Genomic DNA, 23,270 nt, shown 5'->3' with positions numbered 1-23,270 from the left:
TTACGCAAACCGGACGGGAGGAACCAAGGAGACTGCGCTGATTGCGTAAGCAGGGGCGGACGAGCGGGGGCGGGCACATATCTCTGCTCGCCGCTGGGCGGGGCGAGCAGCCCGCCAATCACCCTTCCCCGAGGCCCGGCTCTGAGTGGCCGCAGCTCGCCCGCTGTTGCTGCCCCTCCCGCCCGGGGGCTGGTCCGCCGTGACGTCACGGGCGGCTCGCGCCGAACCGCCCCCCAGTATCGAGGCCGCTGGTTGGCTCCCCCGCGGCGGCGGGGAGCCAATGAGAGGGCGCGGTGCAGCCTAGGCCGAGCCGGGCCCGTATGAGGAGAGCCGAGGCAGGAGGAGAGAAAGCGGCGGTAGCAGGAGCGGGCCGGGCCCGCGGGCCGGGTAAGCGTGGCGCTCCTCCCACCGCCCGAGGCCCCTTCCGCCACTGGCCTCGTCCTTCTCCGCTTCTCTGCCCCCACCCCTCGGAGCGGCAGGCACGCCTCCCTCCCTGCTCCCCTGGGCCAGCAGCCCCGTGGAGGGCTTCTGCAGCTGCGGGAGTTGGAGCCCCCAGCCTCAGACCGGCGGCAGACCCCTCCTCCCCGGCGCAGAAGAACGCCCCTTGCCCCGTTCGTTCTAGGAGAGCAGTGGTGCTGGAAGTGCATGGAGGAGGAAGGGTGTCAGTGTGGGGGCGGGAGGAACAAGGCTGGCAGCAGCCGTGCAAGCCAAGGAAGGGTGCTTTGGGGTTGGCAACAGCCGATTTCGCCCCATAGAATCGTTCTTATTTGATGTCCTGTCAAGCATAGCAGACCTCTTCTTTATTAGGATTTCATGAAGACTTTTCCCCAGTATCTTCGAAGCAATCCTTCCAAGGAGGTTAGGTTCATTACCATAATAAAAATACCCATTTTTTTCCTTCTTATAATACAGAGAACCTCTCTTCTTGTCCTGTCATATTTTCATATCACATGTTGGCATATTCCGAAAAGCCTGTGATTCCTTTCATATAAACATGCCATAAATATGTGGCTCAAATTGTTAATTCTGTTGGTCCATGTTCTGCTGCCCTTCATTTTCTGTCATATTCTGTCCTTTCAATCAAGTAATCTGCTATCTTTCCCCTTGCAGTTGTGAACTTGCAGATATCATGGCAGAGGACCTGGCTCCGTCTTTGTTCTTCCAGCATCAGTTCATGTGCTCAGAGTGTGGGCTTCTCTACAACACTTTAGAAGGGGTGCTGATCCATCAGCAGAGCCATCTAGGGGAACCTTATGAGCCTACAGCTGCTACTGCAGCTGTGGACACAGGACACCAGCAGGACAACCGCTACCAGTGCTTGGAGTGTGGATGTGTCCTTTCATCCCCTGATGAACTGTTAGCTCACCAGGAAGTGCATCCAAGGGAGGTGCCAACTCGACCACAACCTCCACCGACTACCACTGGACAGATCCGCTACCAATGCAACGAGTGTAATGAACTCTTTCCTTCTACTAGCCTATGGTTGGCACACCGCCAGACACATCAGAAAAAAGAGGCATCAGCTGATTCCCACCTGTCCAGTCCACCACCTCCACAGCCAACACCATTGCTTCCATCCCAGTCATCCGTTCCACAAGCGCCCCTGGCAACCTCCTCACCACCAGTGGAGTCATTACGTGCATCATCGCCTCATCCAGTTCCACCTATGCATCCCTATGAGTGTTCAGAGTGTGTCCGCCTCTTCCTAACCCCTGAGGAACTGCTGGAACACCAGGGTGAACATTTTACTGAGATTGAGAAAGAGAGTGGGGAGCCATCTGAGATAGCAACCCAGGAGACTTGCAGTCCCCGCGTATCCCCACTGTCGTGCCTTGAAGAAGCCCCAGCAGCGGCCCCACCTGCTCAGTCCTTTTCTTGTAGTGAGTGTAAACAGGATTTTGGTACACTGGAGGCACGGCAACAGCATCAGCAGGAGCACATGGCGAGCAGTGAAGAGTTCCTCTGTGGCGAGTGCCAGCGTGGGTTCACCACTGCCAAGCGGTTGTTGGCTCATCAGCGGGTTCACGTGGACGGCACATATGAATGCCCGAACTGCAATAAGATCTTTAAGAAGGCAGCCTCTCTCGAGCAGCACATGCGCATCCACAAAGGTGAAGCCCTCTATCTCTGTGTGGACTGTGGGCTCGGCTTCTCCACTGAGATGACCTTGATCATGCACCGCAAGAGCCATACTGCAAACCCTCTGCACCGCTGCCACTGTGGCAAGACTTTCAGCAATATGACCAAGTTCCTTTACCACCGACGCACACATGCCGGCAAAAGTGGGATTCCGCCTTCCCGTGGAGCAGGGGACCCTGCCGCCAGCCAGCCTCCCGAGCCGGCCCCCAACAACGGGGAACCCGTAGTCAATGGCTCAGTCCCCTCCTTTTCTTCACCAGGGACCTCGGGAGATGTGCACAGTGCTGGGTTCTTGTGCCCTCAGTGTGGGAAGGCATTCTCCACGTACATCCGGATGGTGCGGCACAAGCGGGTAGTTCACGTTCTGGAGCGCAAACACAAGTGCCCCACCTGTGGTAAAAAGTTCAAGAAGCTCGTGCATGTGCGGAACCACCTGCGGACACACACTGGGGAAAGGCCTTTTCAGTGCTCAGAGTGTGGCAAGACCTTTGTCTCCCAGGCTAATCTGGCACGGCACCACGTGACACACACAGGAGAACGTCCCTACCAGTGCCAGGTTTGTAACAAGCGCTTCACTCAGTCTTCCAACCTCCGTCAGCACCGCCTCTTGCACATGGCACCCAACGGGGAAGGGCCCCACTCTTGCAAAGACTGTGGTGCGACGTTTTCCCGAGCCCACCAGCTGGCCCTCCACCGGACTGTGCACACAGGGTGCTTGCCCTTCCCATGCCCAGACTGCGACAAATCCTTCCCGCGCCGCCGGCTCCTAGAATTGCACCAGCTTAGCCATTCTGGGCACGAACCCCACCGCTGCCCCGACTGTGGCGCGCTGTTTGCGATGGCTTCCAAGTTGCAGGAGCATCGCTGTGCCAAGCGTCGTGAGCAGCTGACGGCACAGTCTTACCCCTGCCTGGCTTGTGGCAAGTACATGGGCTCCCTGGCCAAGCTGGCACTGCACCAGCTGGTACATTCCGGCCAGTGTCCTTACCCGTGCCCACTCTGTGGGAAAGCCTTCACCAGCTCCAGTGGGCTGAGCCGGCACCAGCAACGCCACGCTGGCCTGCGTCCTCACAAGTGCTCTCTTTGCGCCAAGACGTTTGTGGCAGCATCCGGACTGCAGCTGCATCAGCGCATCCACACGGGCGAACGCCCCTTCCCCTGCCTGGACTGCGGCAAGGCCTTCCGCCAGGCTACCCATCTGCGGGAGCACAGGCGCCTGCACACTGGGGAGCGCCCCTACCGCTGCCCAGACTGTGGCAAGGCCTTTGTGCAGTCCATGCATCTTGCGGAGCACCGGCGCATCCACACGGGGGAGCGCCCCCACCCCTGTCCCCTCTGCCCCAAAACCTTCAAGACGCTCTCCAACCTGCGCAGCCATCGCAAGACACATGCAGAGCCGGCCGGTGGCCAGGATGCCCTGCCGTCTCCTGGCTTTCTTGTGGCCACTGGCCAGTCCACTCAGATGATCATGTGCACTGAGCTGGGGGAGACTATTGCTATAATCGAGAGTGCCGAACCTCTCCCTTTGGTGGAGACGATAGAGATCTACCAAGCTGCACTCGATGGCAACATCCAGGTTAACGCCTTCGTATAGGCCCTGAGCAGCCCTGAGGTGCTCTTTGCCCACGTGCGCCATGCCGATGGAGCGCAGCCTCCATTTTTCCGTGCGCTGGCGGCAGAGCCTGTATACTAATCATGCAGTGCTCAGATTCAACCTGTTCGGGTTTTTGGGGCCTCGCTCCAACTCATGTGCTTCATCTGGAGAGTTTCTCATAACAATGCCTCTTTTGTGCAGGGGTTGGTGCTGCAGAATAGGGCTTGGTCATCCATCTTTGCCATGACCACACTCTTACTGCAAATTAAAAAAACAAAAAACAAACAATCCTTTTATTCTCTTTAAGTTGTTATTTCAGTTCTGCCTCTACTAGTAAGGTCCAGGAGCTCACGCAATACTTAAACATTCCCTCCTCCCATTCACTTGTCTATTAAATTATCATCCTTTCCCCAGGAAATAGATGGCATTTTTCTTGTTAATCATAGAAAAATGAAAGCAAAGCATTTTCCTTTCATGATGGTGCCATGTTGCCTGACCTTTGTATATCTCTGTCTCTGATCATTTTACAGAAGGAAGCGTTTTTGAAAGAGGCAACCTGTTTCAGCTCCTACAGCTTATCAGAACAGGCTGTGTATGTTACATCTGCCTTTGTAATGCAACATGTAGAAGTATAATGCCCAGATTTTGCTTTTAGGATGTGACTGACAAGTCCAGATCTTTTCTTTGTGATGAAGAGAACTCCACACACCTAAAGTGATATTTTAATCAATTTTTAACTTTTTAATCTTTTTCCTTCAAAAGAAAGGAAAAGCAAACAGTGACTCCTGCAGGCATTGTTAGACAGGGTTCGGCCAGAAAACCCATGAAAGGAGTTATATTTGCTGCATCATCAAGCGGTTGCTTACACAACTGTTATGAAACAGCGGACTTGCCAAATGTATCTTCTGTGGGTGCTGTAGCAGGCATAAGTTTTACTGAGTGTTTGCCTCTAGAAGTATATTAAGAAAGCCAAACCAGGAAGTGGGGGTGGGGGGGGAGGTTAGAACATCATGAATGGCTGAGCTGTTAACCATAGCAGATCAGGATTACGGGCTACATGCATCAGAGACTTCCTCCCAGAAATGCATCTGAAATTCTAGCATAGTGTCAAAGACACCAAGTTGCCTACTTCCCTACACTCATTTTCTCCTTGTCGCTGTGATGCACTTGTGCTTCCGTACCTGCATCCTAAGCTGATGCACGTTTAAAAATATCTGACTTCTAAGAACCTGCATCATACATACATACATACATTCATAGTCAGTTTGATGTCAGATATAGGTTAGTAGTTATTCAAAAGACATGAAAAGCCAGGTTTTCAGATCTGAATCTCCTGATTAATCCAAGTTAGGGATTCATTTAGTCAAGATGTCTACAGATGATGGAATGAACACTTGTGCATAAAAAACTAAGTTACTGTTTGTGAAACAAATACCTTTTCTATGCTACCAATTTGACATCTACTGGTTTAAAGCAGGGTTCTTTACAGCCAGGAATAAGCTTTACCATATGAAAAAACTACTATTTTGAGGAGAGGCTTCCCCTCAATTTAGATTGGTCTTTTTTATACACGCGTGCGCGCATGCACACACACACACGTTATACAGAAAATCCAGGAAATCCACCACTGCTACTTATAGGTAGGTGTGGAGCCAGCTACACCCTTTAAACAGTTTTTTAAAAAAATAAGCCTCACACATACTTTTTGCATAATTGCATTACATGTTCCATGAGTGTCCAGAAACACAGAAGGAAATTAGGTAGCATGTGCACTTGGCCCACTCAACAACAGGTAGATCACATTTATTAAAATACTTCCTTCCACACATCTTTCTAAGAAACTAAGACAGTACAGTTGCATCTTCTAGAGTCTGCAGCATCTACAGTGGGCACATTTTTAAAAGATCCAAAAGACAGTGTTGTGACCCCTTGGAGACCTTTTTTATTATGGCCTCAGCTCATGCTGCAATGCTTAACAGCAGGTTAAGGCAAATCAACCGCATTATTACACATCACATAGTCATATTCTGGGTAATTTTTTCTCCACAGAACAGCATTTTTTGTGGTGAGGTATACAAATGAAAATACCAAATTATCAAATAATCCACAGTTCTGTGGACAAATTGGGTGTTCCCTTCTCTGGACCCTGAGCTGCCACTGAGGAAGAGATTAGATGCCCTGGACTTGTGTGCTCACCTCCCTGACAGAACTAAATAATCACTCCATAACAGTCATCCATGGTCATCTGAAGTGGGGATATCCTTGCTTAAGACTTTAGCTGTTCAAGGCCTGGGGAGATCCCACATTTAAACACAGAATTTGACAGTTTTTCTCTGAAGGGAGAGCATGCAAACTTGAGGGCTAGGCCTGATTTTATCCCAGGGGAACGAATATTAACAGGACTTGGAGTTAAGGTTACACAGACAGGCCTTCTGTGTGTCAAGTCAAGGGCTTACTTCAAGCATAACCAATAAGCACGTTTGCTTATCCAGAACTTACGGAAAGCCACACACTAGAACATGCACATTCCAATCAAGTATGGCTAGGTTCTCAAATTTCCTGCCTACATGCCATTCAGACACCTCTCCCTATCTGGAATTCCTTTATATTTAGGTAACTCATGATCCTTGAAGTAGTCCCTTGTTGCCAGAGGGGGCAAGTATAGAAACGAAATTCAACCTAGGTCAGTGATAGGGAATTGGAACAGAATGTTCCCTCATTCATCATCATTTGCTACTGGCTGAGGATAATAGGAATTGCAGTCCATCATCATGGGGGAGATATCACCCATCTTTGACTTATATTATCTTTAAAACCATACAAACCTGTGGGGGCTGAAGTTAGCATAGTACATTTCATAAACGGCTGTTTTCAGAACCACATTTTTAGCCTGAATATTAAAACCATGGCTGCGCAGATCAGAGAACGGAAACAACTGAGATCCAAGGAAGGAAAGGATTCGACCATCATGGCTGGAGCGCTTACACAGCGGGGAACACAAAAGCCTTATCCTGTAGGGGTCCCCCTCCCACTTACCCCTGCAAGTGGCCGGACCTCCCTGCCACGGCTATCAGCATCAGTCTGGACTCACCTGCGTTCGCCAGAGCCCTACTCCCCCCACGGGTCCGGTATGCAAAATAAGCAGCCCCATGCCATTCTTTCCGTTCATGCCAATAATTTATTGAACCGGATGTCTGTACACAGCCAAAAAACCTAAGAAAGAAACTAACACACAATGTTGGAAGGGAGAAGAGGGCAGTGATGAGGATGGATACCGGGGGGGTGGGGGGGCTTTTCCACAGGCTGCACCCTGGCTCCCCAGGGGGAACCCTCAATCCTAGAGTGATTTGGAGAGGGAAACAGGGTTCAGGACAATCATTGCAACATTTCATTAAGAAAAAAAAGTAATCTATTTACAGGGAAAATGGTAAAAGGAAGCTTGTGAGGAAGAGGAATGGGGAAGAGATGTATTTACAATGGGGGTGGGGAGGAATTAAAACTCGCTTCTTCCATGCTCCTTTAGAGTTCCCCCTCCATCCACACCGATTTCTGGTACTGGGGAGAAGTCCGCTACAGGGGAGCGTATGCAGCCGAAGCTTAGAAGAGGCTTTTGCCACTGACCCACCTGCCTGTGGAAGATCAGCTCTAATACCTGCCCATACAGAAGAAGAAGAAAGGATTTCCCAAAAGAAATCCAGGTGCTTTCGCTGTTGGGAAACTGGAGGAGCAAGGAATGGTTGGCCACGCCTCTCTCACAATCCAAGGCAAGGGGGAGAGGAGTTTCTTGTTCCCAGTAAGAGATTATGGTGGAGGCACAGCCAGCAAGTGACAAGGCTTTGTGGGGGGGGGGGCGGTCAGGAGGAGAGGGATGGCCCTCATTCCCCACCTGAACAGGACAGATTGAGTTTATTGGGATAAAAAAAACTGACCCGCTTAAAAATACAGCATCCGTGTTTCAGAGGCAGACAGGTCTGGTGCAGATGGACACCCAGTGAAGAAAGAGTGTGGCGTGAAGAGCCACAGGGATGGAGCGCAGCGTGTGGGTGACATGAGTCTGGAAATAAAACCATATATATATCTCTCTTTTTTCTCCAAGGGATGTTAAAAACAAGAGCAACTTAAAATTGGATTGGGGCATACTCAGGGATGGCAGGAGGAAGGAGGGCAACGGTGAAAACTTTTGGGTCTCTGCCCCTCCCTAGAGGCACCGATCAGAACCGCTTTTGAAAAAGGGAGCCCTTAAGCCATGGGAAGTTTCTGCCCTCTCCCCATGCTGAGGCATCGTGGGACAACATGGGGGGAACTGCGAGTGATACGGGGAGATAGGGGCCTCCCCCTCCCGTCCAAGTGGCCATCTCCTCTCCAGTTGGCCTTCCCCTTGGCCAACAGGGGGCAGGCTCCACATGGTCCCCGGGCCAAAGTTGCTTTCCCCCACCGTTCACAGTTCAGAGAAGTCCATGTGGGTGGCCTGGGGGGTAGGGGGTAGTGGAGGGAACCTGCCCCCCGGCCCAGCGGCCCCTCAGGATGTGTTGGCGATGGGTCCTGCGCCATCTCCCGGCGTCACCTGGCTCCTGTCAGTTCCCATTCTTCCCTCACCTACAGAGAGAGACAGAAGGACAGACAGGAAACACTCCAGTGGAATGCAGGACCCGCCCTCCCATTCCCAGAAGAGCCAAAACCTTCCTTGAGCGCCCCGGAACAGAGGAGGACGAACGGCCCACGCCCACAACTGTTCTTTCTCCAAACCTCACACCACGCGCCACGAGAAAGGAAGCACTCACTGTGTGCAGATGTGGAGCCAGACACGGATCCCACTGAGCCAGCCTGGGACCGAACGTGTGGTGGAATGAGGTTGGAATTCAGCCCCGGCTGAATGGATAGCTCTGCAAGGGAAGGGAGACAGGACTAGTCACACAGGCGCCTTGGTAACGGACCATCGTTGTTCCTGCATCTAATACAGAGGAAGCAAGTTGGCTGGAGGGATGGGATGGGATGGGACGCAGACCTTTCGTCAGTCTCTCCTGACAGCTCCTTGGCCCCTTCGAGATGGAGAAGTAGAAGCCTCCATTTTGAGGTTCTATTTCAAACTTAAGACACAGGTGGTAAAATAAGCAGGGAAACACAAGGGCCCCCAGAATGCTTAAATCTTCTTCACAGGAAAAAGACTTTACTGATCTGTAACGGGGATCCCTTAGTTCCTGCAAAGTTACCAACATAAATTAGGTGTATTTAATAAGCTATCTAAGTTAATGCAAAAACACTGCAGAAACAGCCATGCAAGGATGGGGAACAGAAGCTGGAACAAACAAACATGAAAGCTTGGTGGGAGGGGGGGGAGCAGCGCTGCAGCTGGTATCGCTCTTCCCGCTACTTGGCATCCATGTTTCTTTTTCATTGTAGCTTCCTCCACCCCAGTCCAGAACGCCTGCCAGCTCTTTGTCTCGGCACAAGGAGAGGCGTGGATATGGAAGGCTCAGCCGCAACTGGTTCGTCCTACTGGGTCAGCACGACGGAGGCACGGCAGGGTGTGGCAAGAGCTGACCACACCGGGGTCAGGCAGCCTTTCAGAACTTCGGATGCAGCGTTTCGTTCCTCCCTCGGCTGTTTAACTGATGTTCATCCTGTGTCTACTTACTGGAGTCCACTCGTGCATATGTATGTATATAAGGGAAGTCGGGGCAAACAGCACAGAACAACCCACATTTATCTATTACATTTATACCCCGCCTTTTCCTCTTGCAAGGAACCCCAAGGCGGCTTGCACAGTCTTCCCACAACAACCCTGTGAGGCAGGTTAGATGAAGTGTCAATGACTGGCCCACGGCCCCACGGCCATGGCTAAGTGGGGACCAGAACTAGAACTTGGCACTTCTGGGCCCAGTCCAACCCCTGCAAGGACTGCACTGCACTGCCCTGGCCCTTCCCCGAAGAGAATGCATGGAATCCAAGGCGGCCCATGCTCTGGGCGACAGCTTCACAGCAGGGATGAAGAACATGTGGGTCCTCCGGAGGCGGTGCAACCACAATTCCCATCAGCCCCAGCCAGCATAGCCAATGTGGAGGAATGAAGGAAGCGGCAGTCCGATGACAACTGCAGGGTCACGTATTCCCCACCTTGACTTTACACTAGTGACCCAAACAGAAGACCACAAATGCTAAGGGAGCCTGAGAAGCAAAAGGGGCGAAAGCGTTGCAGGGGAGTAGGAGGCGGCAGTGGCTGAGCCATTCGCAGCGTTCGCGGGACTCCCAGCTCAACGGGGGCATGTCCAGGAAGGAGCGCCACCCAAGGCTTCCCTGGCACATGTTGCACTTCCCCAAACCTCGCTTGACGTGTGAAATACGCCCCTGCTTGCGCCCCACTCCCGTGTCCGCCCCCACGCCACCTCTCGGCCACTTACCCACGGGGCTGAAGTTGAAGAGCGGGGGCAAGTCCCGGCCATTGGGCAGCCGAGCGTTGGGCTCCCGCAGCTCATCAAAGAAGCTGTTGGCGCACGCCTCGAGCGGGGAGAGGCGGGTGGCCGGCGTGTACTCCAGCAGCCGGCTGCACAGCGAAATGGCCTCAAGCGGGGTGCGGGGCTTGAACACCTGGAGGGAGGAGACCCCAGAGGCCGGGGCGGAGGGTCACCTGCAGGCCCAACACGTGCCCCCGGTGCCCTCCATGCTGCAAATCCCTCCCCGACTGGAACTCTGCTTCTGCTCCAGAGGCCTGGCTGGCAACAAGTCTTGTGGGGGAAGGACTCCAAGGGCAGGCACAGCTCTCAGCCTCTCCCTGCGGCTCCACATCCATGCACAGAGCTAAGCAAAGGCGACAGTGATGTGCAGCTCCAGCCAGGCAGGACTAAAGCTGCCAGCTGAGTGACAGGATAAACTACACAGAGGGAGATCACTGCATCTCCCCCTGCTTCTGGGGCATACAGCTGACTGCCTGGCCCGAGTCAAGATCCTCCGCAGTCATGTTTCTCTTTCCTGCCATCATCGCAAGCAAAAAAGACCTTCCTGCGACGCCCAGCTCCCGTGGAAAATGCTGCTTGAGCTGCACAACGAAGCACAGGCCTCGCTCATCCAGTCGGAGGGCTTTGTAAGGGCAGAACTGCAGGGGCCCTGGTTTATTCGAAGAGCCAGTGCGGCAAGGGGACTAAAGCACCTGGCTCCTTTGGGGCCGAGGCCTGCCTCAGCCAGGAACCTTACTGGATGATGGGAAGAGGTGGCCGGTGACAGTGTTTGAGCTAGCCTGGGTCTTTCAGGAGGAACAGCAAGATAAACATGTAAATAAACGAGTGTTCAACAAACATTTGCATTCAGCTTGCACAAATAGCATTACTTTCCTTGGGCTGCTTGGATGCAGATCCCCCCTCCCCCATTTTTGAACCACTGGACACACAAATTTGACTGTGCCAAATTCTCCCCCAGCACAGCGAAGACCCTGATGTTCATCACTGCGAGCTTAGAACCATTCACAACCTCAGACAATGCAAAGCAGCATCCCCAGTCCTCCCCATCTATCCAGAACCTCCCCAGTCCTCTTCACCTTTATCCAGGGGTGTGCTTTGATCTGGGGGAACTTGAACTCCGTGTAGTTTGGGTTCATCTCTCGGATCTGTTCTCGCGTTGGTGTCCCCAGCACCTGGAAGGGGCAGGATGGGCGGAAAGAGCAACATCACAACCAGAGAAACAGAGCCAGGTCACATGGCATATTAGAATGGCCATCAGCCCGCTTATCATGATCCACTGGCACTTGGATGGGGCAAAAGAAACCTATTAAAAAGAGTGGAAATCAGAGCAGTCCTTTATATTAACATTCCTTTTCCCAGGTAATTAAGTAGACAGCTGGTTTTACACCACAGGAAAATTAGGTGAGCCACTTTCAAAGGCTGCGTGCCTGTAATTCTTGACCTATCACACACTCTGCGGAGTCAGAGTTGATGCAACAAAAAGCGAAACCATGAGGGTATTTTATTTATTTAATTCATTTATATTCAGCTCAATAGCTGAGGCTCTCTGGTCCCACGTGGATGCTCCAGATGCCACAAACACAGGTTACCCAGGCAAACAAGTCCGTACGGAGAGTATCCGAAACACAACGTCTGAAAACCCCTGAGACGGGCCATCTATTCGGATTCCTGAGCTGGAGCAGCTGAGCAATAACGTGATCGGTTCATTACCTTGATGATCTCCACCAGCTGGTCCACTCCACTGTCCCCAGGAAAGATGGGCTGCCCCAGCAGCAGCTCTGCCAGCACACAGCCTGCAGACCAGATATCTAGGAAAGAAGCGGAGAGGTACTTCAGTGGGGCAGCTGGTCAGAGCAGAGAATCTTAAGGCTTGGAAAGGATCCCCATTTGGAACCCTGAGGAGCTGCTGTTGGCCAATGCAAATTCAATGGAGAAATGGACGGGCTTGGCAGAAAGCTGCCTCCAGTGACTTAGGAGCAGTTAGACCCCACTTTACCGCATAGTGGATGTGGTTTCAAGGAGCAGTCCTTTCAAGCCATGCGTAAAACATTTCTCCTGTCAGCAGCCAGGTCCCAGTGCTGTTACTCTTACAGTGGGGCACGGAAAAATGTTCTCTTGACAAGGGGGTATGATGAGAAAAAGTTGCAAGATTAATTGCGGGGAGAAGTTTAGATTCTCACCTATGTTTGAGGTGTAGTCAGTGGCCCCAAAGATGAGCTCTGGAGCGCGGTAGTAGCGAGAACAGATGTACGAAACGTTGGGTTCTCCTCGTACCAGCTGCTTTGCACTGAAAGGGGGAACAGCAAAATACAGCTTTCTATGAAGAGCCAGTGCAGCACCTGACTAGGACTGGGGAAGGTGAGGTTCAAATCCCTGCTCAGGTTCAGCCCAGTGAGCTACCATGGACCTTTAACCTACCCCAACAGGTTGGTGTAAGAATAAAATGAGAAAGGAGCGGGGGGAACCTAATCACACAGCCCCGAGCTCCTCAGACGAAGGGCAGGACAGCAAATATATTTAGGACAGGGGCACAGAACCTCAGGCCTGAAGCCACACTCCTCACCCCTTTCCCCTAACAATCCTGATGGTAACGGGAGGATCTTTCTGGTGGTGGCCCCATCATGCAATAATATCCCTAGAACGTACGCTTGGCATCAACACCGGGCTGGTTTGCAAGATCAAAATAATCCCAGAATTGCCCATAGGTTACTGGAGGGCTGTTCTGACCTTCCACCAAGCCATGCCACCTGCGCTTGGATAGCGGCAATTATGAAAATCATGCCTGACATTCCCCAGTGGTTTCAACGCTCCACTGAGGCTTACACAGGGCATGAGCTGTTGACAGACGGGGACACCCCTCCATGCTACGCTCCTGGGCTCAGAGGATGCGACATACTGCCTGGGTGGCGAGTACAGAAATCATATCCCGCATGTGCCATCATAATTATTTCACTGTGCAAAAGAGCCATCTTTTTCCACTGTCATCTTTTCAGTAACAGATTAGCACGTTCCTCTATTCCCAGGCATATGAAGGGAGATGGAAGGCTTATTGCTAATGGTTTCAAACGATTTTAAACTTTTTTATATTACAGCTTTTATATGATGTTTTAACACACTGTGGGCTGCCCAGAGAATGTAGGCTTTTCAGGGGTACAGAAGCATAAATGAGAAGAAAGAGTGTGGTACACCATGACAGGTTGAAAGGAGGCAGCGACACACGAGGCACGGTGACCTCGTTCGCAGACCAAGGCAGCCCACTGCGGATTGACTAATCCTCAAGCTGTTGGGACACGTGTCGCCCCCACCATTATGAATATGCAAGCCCTAGCCAAGGCTCCCTGTGGCTCATCATGTTTCTTGAAGTCAGGTTACAGAGGTTATTTGACTGGGGAGGGTCGGTGCACTCCTAAAACCGGCCGTAGATTATACAAAGGCGGTTGAACTTTCGAATAACCCCAGCTGGCCAGCCTCACAGAACACAGGCCACCGCGATCCCCGCTGCGCACTGCTTATTCATATGGGGGGCGGAGTCAAGGACCCCACAGTGGGCTGCTGTGCCACGCATGCTGGCCTGCTGGAAGCAGAGTGGCGTGTACAGATGTGAGATCAGTCACAGATGTGGCTGAAGGTTTCGAGCCAGGCAGGCAGAGGTCGGTCTCCTGCGTGCTCGCGATACCAGGCCAGCCTGTAAATCCATGCAAACAAGTCCACTGGGCAGCAGCTGCGCTGCACACGGGTCCTCTTCCAGGCCCCCCTCACCTGCCAAAGTCACAAAGCTTCAGTACCGCCGTATCAGGGTCCACTAGCAAGTTCTGTGGTTTGATGTCCCGATGGCACACGCCTTGAGAATGGATGTACGCCAGACTGCGGAACAGCTGGTACATGTATACCTTGTGAGGGAGAGAAGACAGGCTTCAGCTGCGACAAAATGAAACGTGGGCCTAGAGAGGCATTTACGCTTTTATGCAGAGCGCCCGCCTCACTCCGTGGTACAGATGGAGCGAGTTCAAGAGGAGCCTTTCACACGACGCACGACCCGATCTGCGGGGCCTATTGCCGTGGACGCTGTGATGGCTGCTGCCATGGGACCGGCCTTGTTGTATCAGGGCCAGCGCCCCAGTGGCTACAGCAGCCAGCCGCGTCTTTGGGAACTTGGAAGAGCAACACATGCTCCTCCTGCGTTCATTCCCGGCCCTCCAAAAAACACTGCCTCTGAAATGGAGTTTCTATTTAGGCATCTTTGCTCATCAACTTTTGTGGGTCTTGGCTTGACAAAGCCTGAAGCCATCAAAGCAGGAGGCCCCACCATCCCGGTCAGCACAGGGGTGTGTGGTCCTATACACCCGGAGGGCACTTGATTGAGGGAAGCGAAAATAGATGCAAAAAGGGTATTTACAACTTGGGTAAGAGGCTTCCTGTTAAACACAGCATGAAAAGCCATCCATCTGCTCAAAAGGCAACACCAAGAGATGCGTCCAAGGAAGGGCAAACAGGATTGCAAACTCCTCAGCACATGTCTCATTTTCCTTCACTAAATAAGACACATAGTTTAAATTCAAGGGCAAGGGGTTGGTCCATCCGTCTCCTCCCCACACAAGGGTTTTCCAAAAGGGATCTCTTTGTTTGATGCCCCAGCCCAAGAAAGCCGACTCTCCTGAGCCAGGGCCCCTGGGACGAGTTGCACTCTGCACGCAAGGGGCCCCATGCAGGGGACGTTCAGCTCCTCAATCTGGGAAATCCAAAACCAGACCTTTCCAAAATGACAGGCATTCCAATTGCCGCTCTAAAGCCCGACACTTGTAATGAAAGCTCTGCCAGTAAGAAAATGGTAGCCATACTGCATACAAACAAAGTGTGCACGGAGATGGATCGTCGAGAGCGCAGCCTGGGCAGGACAACTTCTCCCTGGCAAGCAGAAGCAGATGCTGCGCTATGGGGCTGCCAGGAGCACAGCCGGGAATTCTGCATCCCTACACCCAGGACCACGTGCAAGCAGCGGACGGAGAAGGTGGCACTCCGCACACAGAATTCTGATTCCAGAAGCACCCAACTTTCAAATTAAAACATTTACAGATTAGGCTTCTAATACTTGTATTTCCAAAGATGCATGCAAGCTGCGGCTGCTGAAACCCGAGAAGCCAGAGTGGTGGCTGGAAAGCACTTCCAACAGTTATCAATGGCGCTTCCGTGTTTTGCCCAGCAACCATCCCGCATATCTAAGTAAGGCAGAATAAAATGATCCGACGACGGAAGAAAGCCCTAACTGAAACCTTGGGTTGATGCGCTCAACATGCATGATGTATACAAGCTGGCGGGGGGAGCACATCTTTTGGTTTTAATTTTTTATCATTTATTTAAAACTTTTCTAGACTGTCCCCTACCATGGTCTCGGGATGGTTTAACAATAAGACAAAATAGAATAAAACACAGCATCCTAGTCAAAATCTTAACTAATCAACAATAAAACCCATATTAAAACAATCAAATCTTAAAACATTGGGAAAATCAAAAGGTTTTAGCCTGGCGCCCAAAAGAATCGTGATGGCGCCAAGCAAACCTCCCTGGAGAGCACATTCCACAATCAGGGCACCACCACAGAGAAGGCCTTCTCCGGGTAGCCACCCTCCTATCTCCTCCAAGGAGGGCTCCTGGAGAAGGGCCTCTGCCCCACACCTTAAGGGGCGGGCAAGCACATATGGAAGGCTCATGGATCACATGACACCACACAGCATAGAGAGTCTGGTTAGAGTACATTACCGCCACGGGCTGGGTATGAACTGGCCATTTTAAATTATGGGATGCTTTGGTTTGTCCAGATCAGAAAGGGCCCTGAAGTCACTCCTGCCCATCCACCTCCTTCATTTCCCAAGACGGAAGACATGCTGGGCAGGCACTGAAGTCCTCCGCCCAGAATGGGTATGTACCTTCACATAGATGACAGGGATCGTCTGCTTGGCTTTGGTGAAGTGGCGGGCCACACGATAGACCGTCTCAGGCACGAAGTCCAGGACTAAATTAAGATAAACCTCATCCTTCTGCAACAGATTGTTGAGAATAGGTGGGTGAGATGAAACCTCCAGGCCAGCTCCACCTTATAAAACAGCAGGGGACAACATGGGACCCTGAATGTATTGCCCGTGCTGTCCATGGGCACCTGTTAGAATCCCAGCTTCATTTGGAAATAATGATAAAAGGTTCTAGTGGCAATGAAATATGAAAAAGCGACGGGCAAAGATGGAAGCTTAATTTCTAAAATAAGAAAGGACCCTCCTGCTCACAATGATCCGGAAGACAAAGCTGGAGTCCTAAGCGTGGAGAGGCCACGCCTTGCTTGCTCAGTAGTAAATGCCAAAGCATCCAAGCTCAAAGGCATTTCCCAGCTGGGCTCCAGCCACGAAAATGAATCCTGCAGCCGAGCTCCGAAGAGCTGCGCTTTGGCAAAAGCACCAAAGGGCTAAAAACAAGGAAGCCAATTAAGATGAGTCTCCATTTGGTACTGTTATTAGCTCTGCCGGCATCCCTGCAGCCTGGATCCACTTTGCTCGCTTAAACTGAAGGATGAAGCCCTGACAAGTTGCCCTGGATAGAAACCCCACAGATGCAGGCAAAGCGTTCCACGGGGGCCTTCATGATGCAGATCGAGTTCCGTTACGTCCAACAAACTAATGCAAATTCACCCCAAACTTTTTCCAGATTGTTATTTTGGGGCAAAAGAAGCACCAGGGTGGCATGGCACTTTGGCTATGGCCGTGAGAGGTACACTGAATCGCCGTTCGGCCATGAAGCCTACGCGGCACAGCCACGGTCCTCCTCCTGACCTGCTTCACAAGACTGCTGTGGATAAAATGTGTGTGGGGAGAAAAACCATGAAAATGATCTCGAATTCCTCTAAAGAGAAGGATCTCAATAAAGGAAGTGCAGGCTGTTTGATCACATCTACACCACCTTCTTGTTACTTAACCCACATCCTTTGCTCTGTATTCATACTCACAAACGAGTTTCCACTTCACACAGGTACAAGGAGCAACTGAGAAAGTGCATACAGTATGGAGTGGAGGGAACTGTACCGGATCGTGAAAACAATGGTGACTGCAGGGCCTGGACTGGTTAAGTGAGTCTTAAAAGTGGGGGGCAAAAGAGCAGGAGGAGATGGGCGCCATTACTCTTTCATGGACTACACCAGGCACAGGCAAACGTCAATCTTGTTGCATCTACTTTGTGCTTTACTAGGTCTGGTGTAAAGGACACACACTTACAATTAAGCAATTCTAAGCCCAATAATTTGTTTCGAGCAGCAGAACTGAAGGGAACTTACAGTCCTTCCACACAAAAATTCTCTCCTGTTTACTCCAAGCCTTCTTCATTTCAGCAGTATAATTTAGGGTGTGTATGTGTTGGTATGTATGGTAGGGAGACTTTAATTTTGTCACTGCTATTTTAAACCACGGAGAGTCAAACATCCTTGCCAATCTCCTGCAAATCACCCAGAGATCTACCTGTAGATCCAAATCTACCTTCTGCACACCCCTGGCCTGAATAACCATTAACAGGTACTCACAACAAACCGTTCCCCCTTCCTCACCTTTTCCCCACTTGAGTAGAAGAAATATCGCAAGCGAACAATGTTACAGTGATCCAGCTTCCTCATGATCTGCAGCTCACGGTTCTGAGGTCAAGACAAAGAAAGAATAAGATGAGCTGTAGAATATGAGCAGCAAAATCTGTAGAGTATAAGCTGCTGTAGAATATGAGCAGCAAGACAGACCCTTTCCCTTTCAGCTCACCTTGAAGCGCTTGTCTTGCAACACCTTCTTGATGGCCACCAGCTCACCGGAGTCTGCTAGTCGGGCCTGGTAGACGACCCCAAATGACCCATTGCCAATGACCTTGATATCAGAGTATGAGACTTCCTGGGGACGGTCGGGGCCCTGGCCAGGTGTGGCAACCACAGTGGTTACCTTGCTGCTGTCTCCTGTTAGAAGGGAAGTGTTACAGAGCAGGGATCCAAGAGCCAGGTACATGCTCCAGTTTGTTCCGAGAAACCTCAAGCACCGCTTCTCCTCTACTCTCTGAATCCGTATTTAGGCCCTTCCCAGTCCCTCCAAATATTCTCAATATTCCACCTCTGAATGGAAGGCATTGGCCGATACTCAAGCCGCATCAGCTCATGAACTATTTTATCACTTATGCCAGACCTATAAACTTGCACCCTAAGAGAACCAGTGTGGTACAGTGGTTAAAAGTGTTGAACTGGACTCGGAAGTCTGGCTTCTAGTCCCCATTCAGCAACTTCGGGCCAGTGACTGCCTGCCAGCCTAACCTACCTGAAAGGGTTGTTGTAAGGATACAATGGTGAAGGGAAGAAACTTGTAAGCTGCCTTGCAAGAGGGAGAAAAGCAGGATATAAATGAAATGTAATAATGAAAAAATATACTTGACACTGTATGTCCTCCATTCCTGACAAAACCCAGATCAACAAAGAAAAACCTCAGCTAATTCTCTAGGTTACAGTGACACCTGACCAAAAGACTTTTATAGCAGGGAACATCACCACTAGTCCCCATGTATCAAATCTGACCTTTTAAGGTGTGCTGGTTGCTCCCACGACTGCTATTCACATAGGGAAGGGGAAGGGGAAGGGGAAGGGGGGAAGGGAGGGGGTAGCTCCAATTAGAAAGCAACCAGGCCATTCTGAGGCTAGGATTCTTAACCTGCATGTACTCTTCTCAAAGCAGACTGTGCTAATTGCTTTACCACAAATATCCTTGTTCCCAGCTATTTGCACCGAAGACTGTGCCCCCTTCTGTATGTCCGCCTTCCCTCACCCAACAACTTTACCCCCCCACACACACCCCTTTCAACCCCACCTGTACCACCATACCTGGGCTGCCATAGCCACACCCATTCTGCTACGTCCGTTACCAGGCAACCAGCCTCCACTCCAGCTCTCCCTGCTCTTCCATCAAGCATCATCACCTCTCCTTCCCGTTTCATCCAGCCCATTTCCCACTGCAGACCATTAAGCAGAAAGCACCGTGCCGCTTTTATACACTCTGTGCTTCTCAGCACCCGACAGGCGCTAAATAAAGGTTCAGCAAATGAGCAGTGGGTCACGGGCAACCTGCCCTAACCCCGTGCAAACGAACACCCCTGGCTACCCTCACTAACCTCCCCACTTCAATGATTTCATCCTGACGTCACCGGTATAATTCTGGACCCCCTGTCCCGCCACTGACCTCAAATAGCTTCTTGCTCCAAGCCCGAGGCCTGCCAGCGCAGAGGCGCAAGGTCTCCCTCGTGCCAGCCACCCGGATTTCTCTTCGCCATCCTCTCATGATCAAGCAACCCATCGTTCCCACACGCCCCGGCCCCGTGCGCTAGTTCCCCTGCACCCACCCCCAGGACCCTCAGGCAGGCACACTGCTGTCTCGCCAGCGTGCCCCCTCCACCTGCCCCCTCCTCCCGTTCAGCCCCAGAAGCCCCCCATCACCACCACCACCACCACCACGCTGATCTTCTGGAGACAAGGCGTGGCTCCCGGAGGCGCCTCCCTACCAGGCCATCTCAGCCAACAGTTCCCCACCTCCTCCAGGGCTGCCCACTCCGGTCTCCCCAGACGACCCCCTCGCTCACCCTCTCTCCGTTGCTCCTCCGTATCTCCCCCTCTCGGCCCCCGTACCAACCTCTTCCTCCTCCCCCTCCCCTCCCCTCCCCAGCACCCCCCTTTTCCTTTGCCCTTTCAAACTCCCCGCCCCGCTTTCCTTTCTCTTTGATTGATTTCATGCAGGCCCCCCATCTCCCCTCCCCCACTCAGTCTTTGTGTCCTCCCCCTTCCTCCTCCTCCTCTCACCATTCATTTCTCCCTCCGTCTCCTCCTCCGCCCCCTCCTCACCCCGCCAATACTTACGGCCGAGCTTTAGCCCCGGGAAGGCGCCCACCGACGTGCTGGTCCCGCCTCCCCCCGGCCCAGGCCCGGCAGCTCCCCCGGGTTTCCCCCCTGGCGGTGCCCCGGAGGTCGGGCCGGACGCGGTGTTAACCGTGGAGCTAGACCCGCCGGACGGGTCTGCGAAGGAACTCGTTCGGGGCCGGGAAGAGCCGGCGCTGCCGCTGCTCATGGTGAGGCCGGGACCGGGGAAAAGGGAAGGGGGGCCGCGCTGGCTGGCTGGCTCCGTCTGAGGCGGCTCGGGAGCCGGCCCAGCCCGGCCCTGCTGCAAGAGAGGATGGGAAATGGAGTCCTGGCCACCGGCTGCCTCCTTATCAGCTTCTAAAGGGAGGACTCCATTTCCCAGAAGCGGCGGCGAAGGGACCAGCACTTCGGGCTCCTGCCGAAGAACATCATGGGACATAGAGTCCCCAGATCCCGCAGCGGACCTCTGTCTGCGAGGCACAGAGACTACACGTCCCAGCATGCTAGGCGCACACCTGCAGCCTGAAGCAAGGAGAGATAGGAAATGGATTCCACGGTCGCAAAACGCTTTGCCTGGAGCTGATGAAAGGAGACTACGTCTCCCAGAATTCTCAGCGCGAAGACGGATAACCTATCGCAAAACAGGGCTACACGGCGGTCATGTTCCGCGAGCAGGGAAGGCTGAAAGGAAAGCCGAGCGAGGACGTTGACTACAATGAATGGACTACGCTTCCCATGGTGCATCGCTAGAAGAAAGGCCGTTGAGGGGAATGAGGACCGGGTGGGATCGCGGGGACACGAAACTCCTTAGCCGTGTCAGGTTGATGACCTCGAGGGTGTACGCTGGATCCACCCCTGTGAGACAAGATTCAGATCCCGTATGCAGCACGACGCGGAGAGGGGACACGGTTCCCGTCGTGCGCCGGGACGGGGAAGAGACACAATTCCCACCATGCACATCGCTGTTCGTGGAGGGGGTTTATGGGATATGTAGTTCCCCCTTCCGGGAGAAAAAATCTCGCGCGTTTCAGGCAGGTGGGAGGAGGGCGATTATTCTAATTTTGCAGTTTAAGCAACAAGGTGTGCGAGCTGCAGTTATTCAGGCCCCAAAGTCTTGATGACTTTTGGGCAAAGAAGGCAGGACATAAATGTTAGCAACGATAAATAATAGGCTTCTGTCTTTACTTTCGCTTGCAATGGGGAAAGTCGCCATATATTAATGGCCATATTAATTCGCATTTGGATCCCACCTTTGCTCCATGGAGCTAAGCGGGGCTGTGGCATACCAACCCTGTGGAGTCGGTGCCACCAAGAGGTAGTGACTGGCAAATCGCCCAATGAACGTGATAGCTGAGTGGAGACCAGATCTCAAGTCTTCCCTGTTCTTAGCTAGCCCGCTTTCTTCAGCCTGGTGCTTGGACTACATGCTCCATCAGACTTAGCCAACATAGCCAAATGGTCAAGGATTAGGGGATTTGTATTCGAGAGGCCTCTATATTGGGCAAGGCTGCCCCATCAGCTCCTCCATGCAGGCTCTCAGTAGAACTGTTTTTGCTGATTCAAATAGGGATTTGCAGTTTCCTGGTTTCCAAAACGGCATTGATGGAGTCATGGGTGGGCCATCAGTGAAGTTTGGCAGAATCTAGATCTGATTATCCTTTTAAGCCTCAAGATTGCTTCCCCTACAATGTGATTTTACTGTTCAGGCCGGCAAAGTGTAGGCTGCAGCAACATAAATACACCCCTGGTCCCAAAGGAACTGACAGTCTGAAGCAGAAATAACAGAAAGCCACAATTCATCAGTAACCATCTCATGGTGGTTTTAGATGAGAATCCCTCTGAAGAGAGAGAACATGAGCTCTCCCTCTATTCTCAGCAAGACATTCTGGCAAATCCCTTCATTGTCTTTGCCACCAGACTCTCTACATACCTGTTTTGGTTGGCAATATATGGTAGTGAGGGAGACTGGCATCCTTAGGGGGCTGGGTAAGATCCTTTGCCCTTCTATTGCTGTTCTTTTGTGTGTGTGCTTTTTTCCTAGGTAAATAAGCCTTCCTTTTGCATGTTGCTAAATAATCACAAAGTTTATTATTATTCAATCTTCCAGGCTGGTGAGTGTTAAATTGTTTTTATCTGTTTCACTGTATTGTTACATTTTATACATTTTTTAAATTTGGTTGTTAGCCATCTTGAGTATTGTGATTTCAAGAAAAGGGCAGTGTGTCAGTCCTCTTAAATAAATAAATATAAATAAATGTGTTAGAGAAACGCCTCTGCTTTCAGCAGCAAAGCCAAATCTTGCAAATGAATTCTAGACTAAATGTCTTTTTGCACCCCCAACATGCAAGAACAAAAACGAAAAAATTAAAAAGGTAAGGAACCACACCTGAAATTGCACACACCTTGAAACAACAAGTGAGAGAGAGAGAGAGAGAGAGATACAAAAAATGCTTTCATTCCATGCCCTGGAGGCCACTGTTCTTTTGTCAACAAATTGGTTCTGGACAGATAGAAGTATTACTGTTAAGACATGTCAGAATAATATCCATCGTGCTTACTGCCCTTAAGGCATTTACAAAAATGAGCTTAAAGTCACAAGCCTACACACATTTAATGTGGAATATGCCCCAACGAGCTTCATGGGATTTATTTCGCAGCAATAGCCTTGGATTTGAAAGAGCTGGACGGGGCTGTCATGGGCAGGTCATTTTGAAGGGCTTTTATTCATGGGGTTGCAGTAAGTCAGGGACGCCCTGATAGCTCGTGGCAGGAAGCTTGGCAGCTTGCTTGAATAAGATTACACCCGAGCGGTCACAGTGTTCCTCTGGAAGAGCTCTTACAGCGGCCCAGTTCACATGGAATGAGGATTCAAAGTGTGCCTTGTGGCGTCCTGGGGTGCTATCGCATGTGACTCTGGGGCTATACTAGCCATAAACAATCCATGAACAGAGCCCATGGACCTCATCCACATGGCATGCAAGGCCCCGGTTAAACAACTCACGGTCTGTTTTGTGCAGTCTGTTCCATTGGGTCAACCACCCAGCTCACCGCTCTTCTACCCCTCCATGGTTGTGCTGCACTTTAACACCATTCCTGTGTTCCTGATATGCCAGAACAACAACGCTGATCTGAGAGAGAGAGAGAGAGAGAGAGAGAGAGAGAGAGAGAGAGAGAGAGA

General features: G+C 51.6%; 2 protein-coding genes across 5 annotated transcripts; one reads left to right on the top strand and one right to left on the bottom strand.

Moving 5' to 3' along the window:
- Positions 1-295: 295 nt before the first annotated feature.
- Positions 296-4,021, top strand: LOC123025922 (zinc finger protein 574-like). Of its 2 annotated transcripts, none has more exons than XM_044435068.1 (2): positions 296-387; positions 1,111-4,021. In XM_044435068.1, exon 2 carries the CDS (start codon positions 1,130-1,132, stop codon positions 3,731-3,733), a length of 2,604 nt encoding a protein of 867 aa, XP_044291003.1. In that variant the 5' UTR covers positions 296-387; positions 1,111-1,129; the 3' UTR covers positions 3,734-4,021. The 2 variants fall into 2 exon arrangements, with proteins under 2 accessions (XP_044291003.1, XP_044291004.1); XM_044435069.1 differs by lacking the exon at positions 296-387 and adding an exon at positions 798-858.
- Positions 4,022-6,891: 2,870 nt separating this feature from the next.
- Positions 6,892-20,372, bottom strand: GSK3A (glycogen synthase kinase 3 alpha). Of its 3 annotated transcripts, XM_044435081.1 has the most exons (11): positions 20,093-20,369; positions 17,970-18,157; positions 17,768-17,851; positions 16,110-16,220; positions 13,945-14,075; positions 12,366-12,472; positions 11,896-11,993; positions 11,262-11,357; positions 10,132-10,318; positions 8,515-8,616; positions 6,892-8,329 (listed from the first exon to the last, which is right to left on the bottom strand). In XM_044435081.1, the coding sequence occupies exons 1-11, from the start codon at positions 20,298-20,300 to the stop codon at positions 8,253-8,255; spliced, it is 1,389 nt and encodes a 462-aa protein (XP_044291016.1). In that variant the 5' UTR covers positions 20,301-20,369; the 3' UTR covers positions 6,892-8,252. The 3 variants fall into 3 exon arrangements, 2 of the variants coding, with proteins under 2 accessions (XP_044291016.1, XP_044291014.1); XR_006415214.1 differs by having other exon boundaries at positions 8,282-8,329; positions 8,515-10,318; positions 20,093-20,372; XM_044435079.1 differs by lacking the exon at positions 6,892-8,329 and having other exon boundaries at positions 8,475-10,318; positions 20,093-20,372.
- Between the last annotated feature and the right edge of the window lie 2,898 nt (positions 20,373-23,270).

The sequence above is a fragment of the Varanus komodoensis genome, unplaced genomic scaffold, assembly GCF_004798865.1.
Source record: "Varanus komodoensis strain SLA01 unplaced genomic scaffold, ASM479886v1 scaffold29_1, whole genome shotgun sequence".
Taxonomy (NCBI): domain Eukaryota; kingdom Metazoa; phylum Chordata; class Lepidosauria; order Squamata; family Varanidae; genus Varanus; species Varanus komodoensis.
The sequence above is the reverse complement of the archived record's forward strand: the minus strand, read 5'-3'. Positions and strand labels throughout refer to the sequence as shown.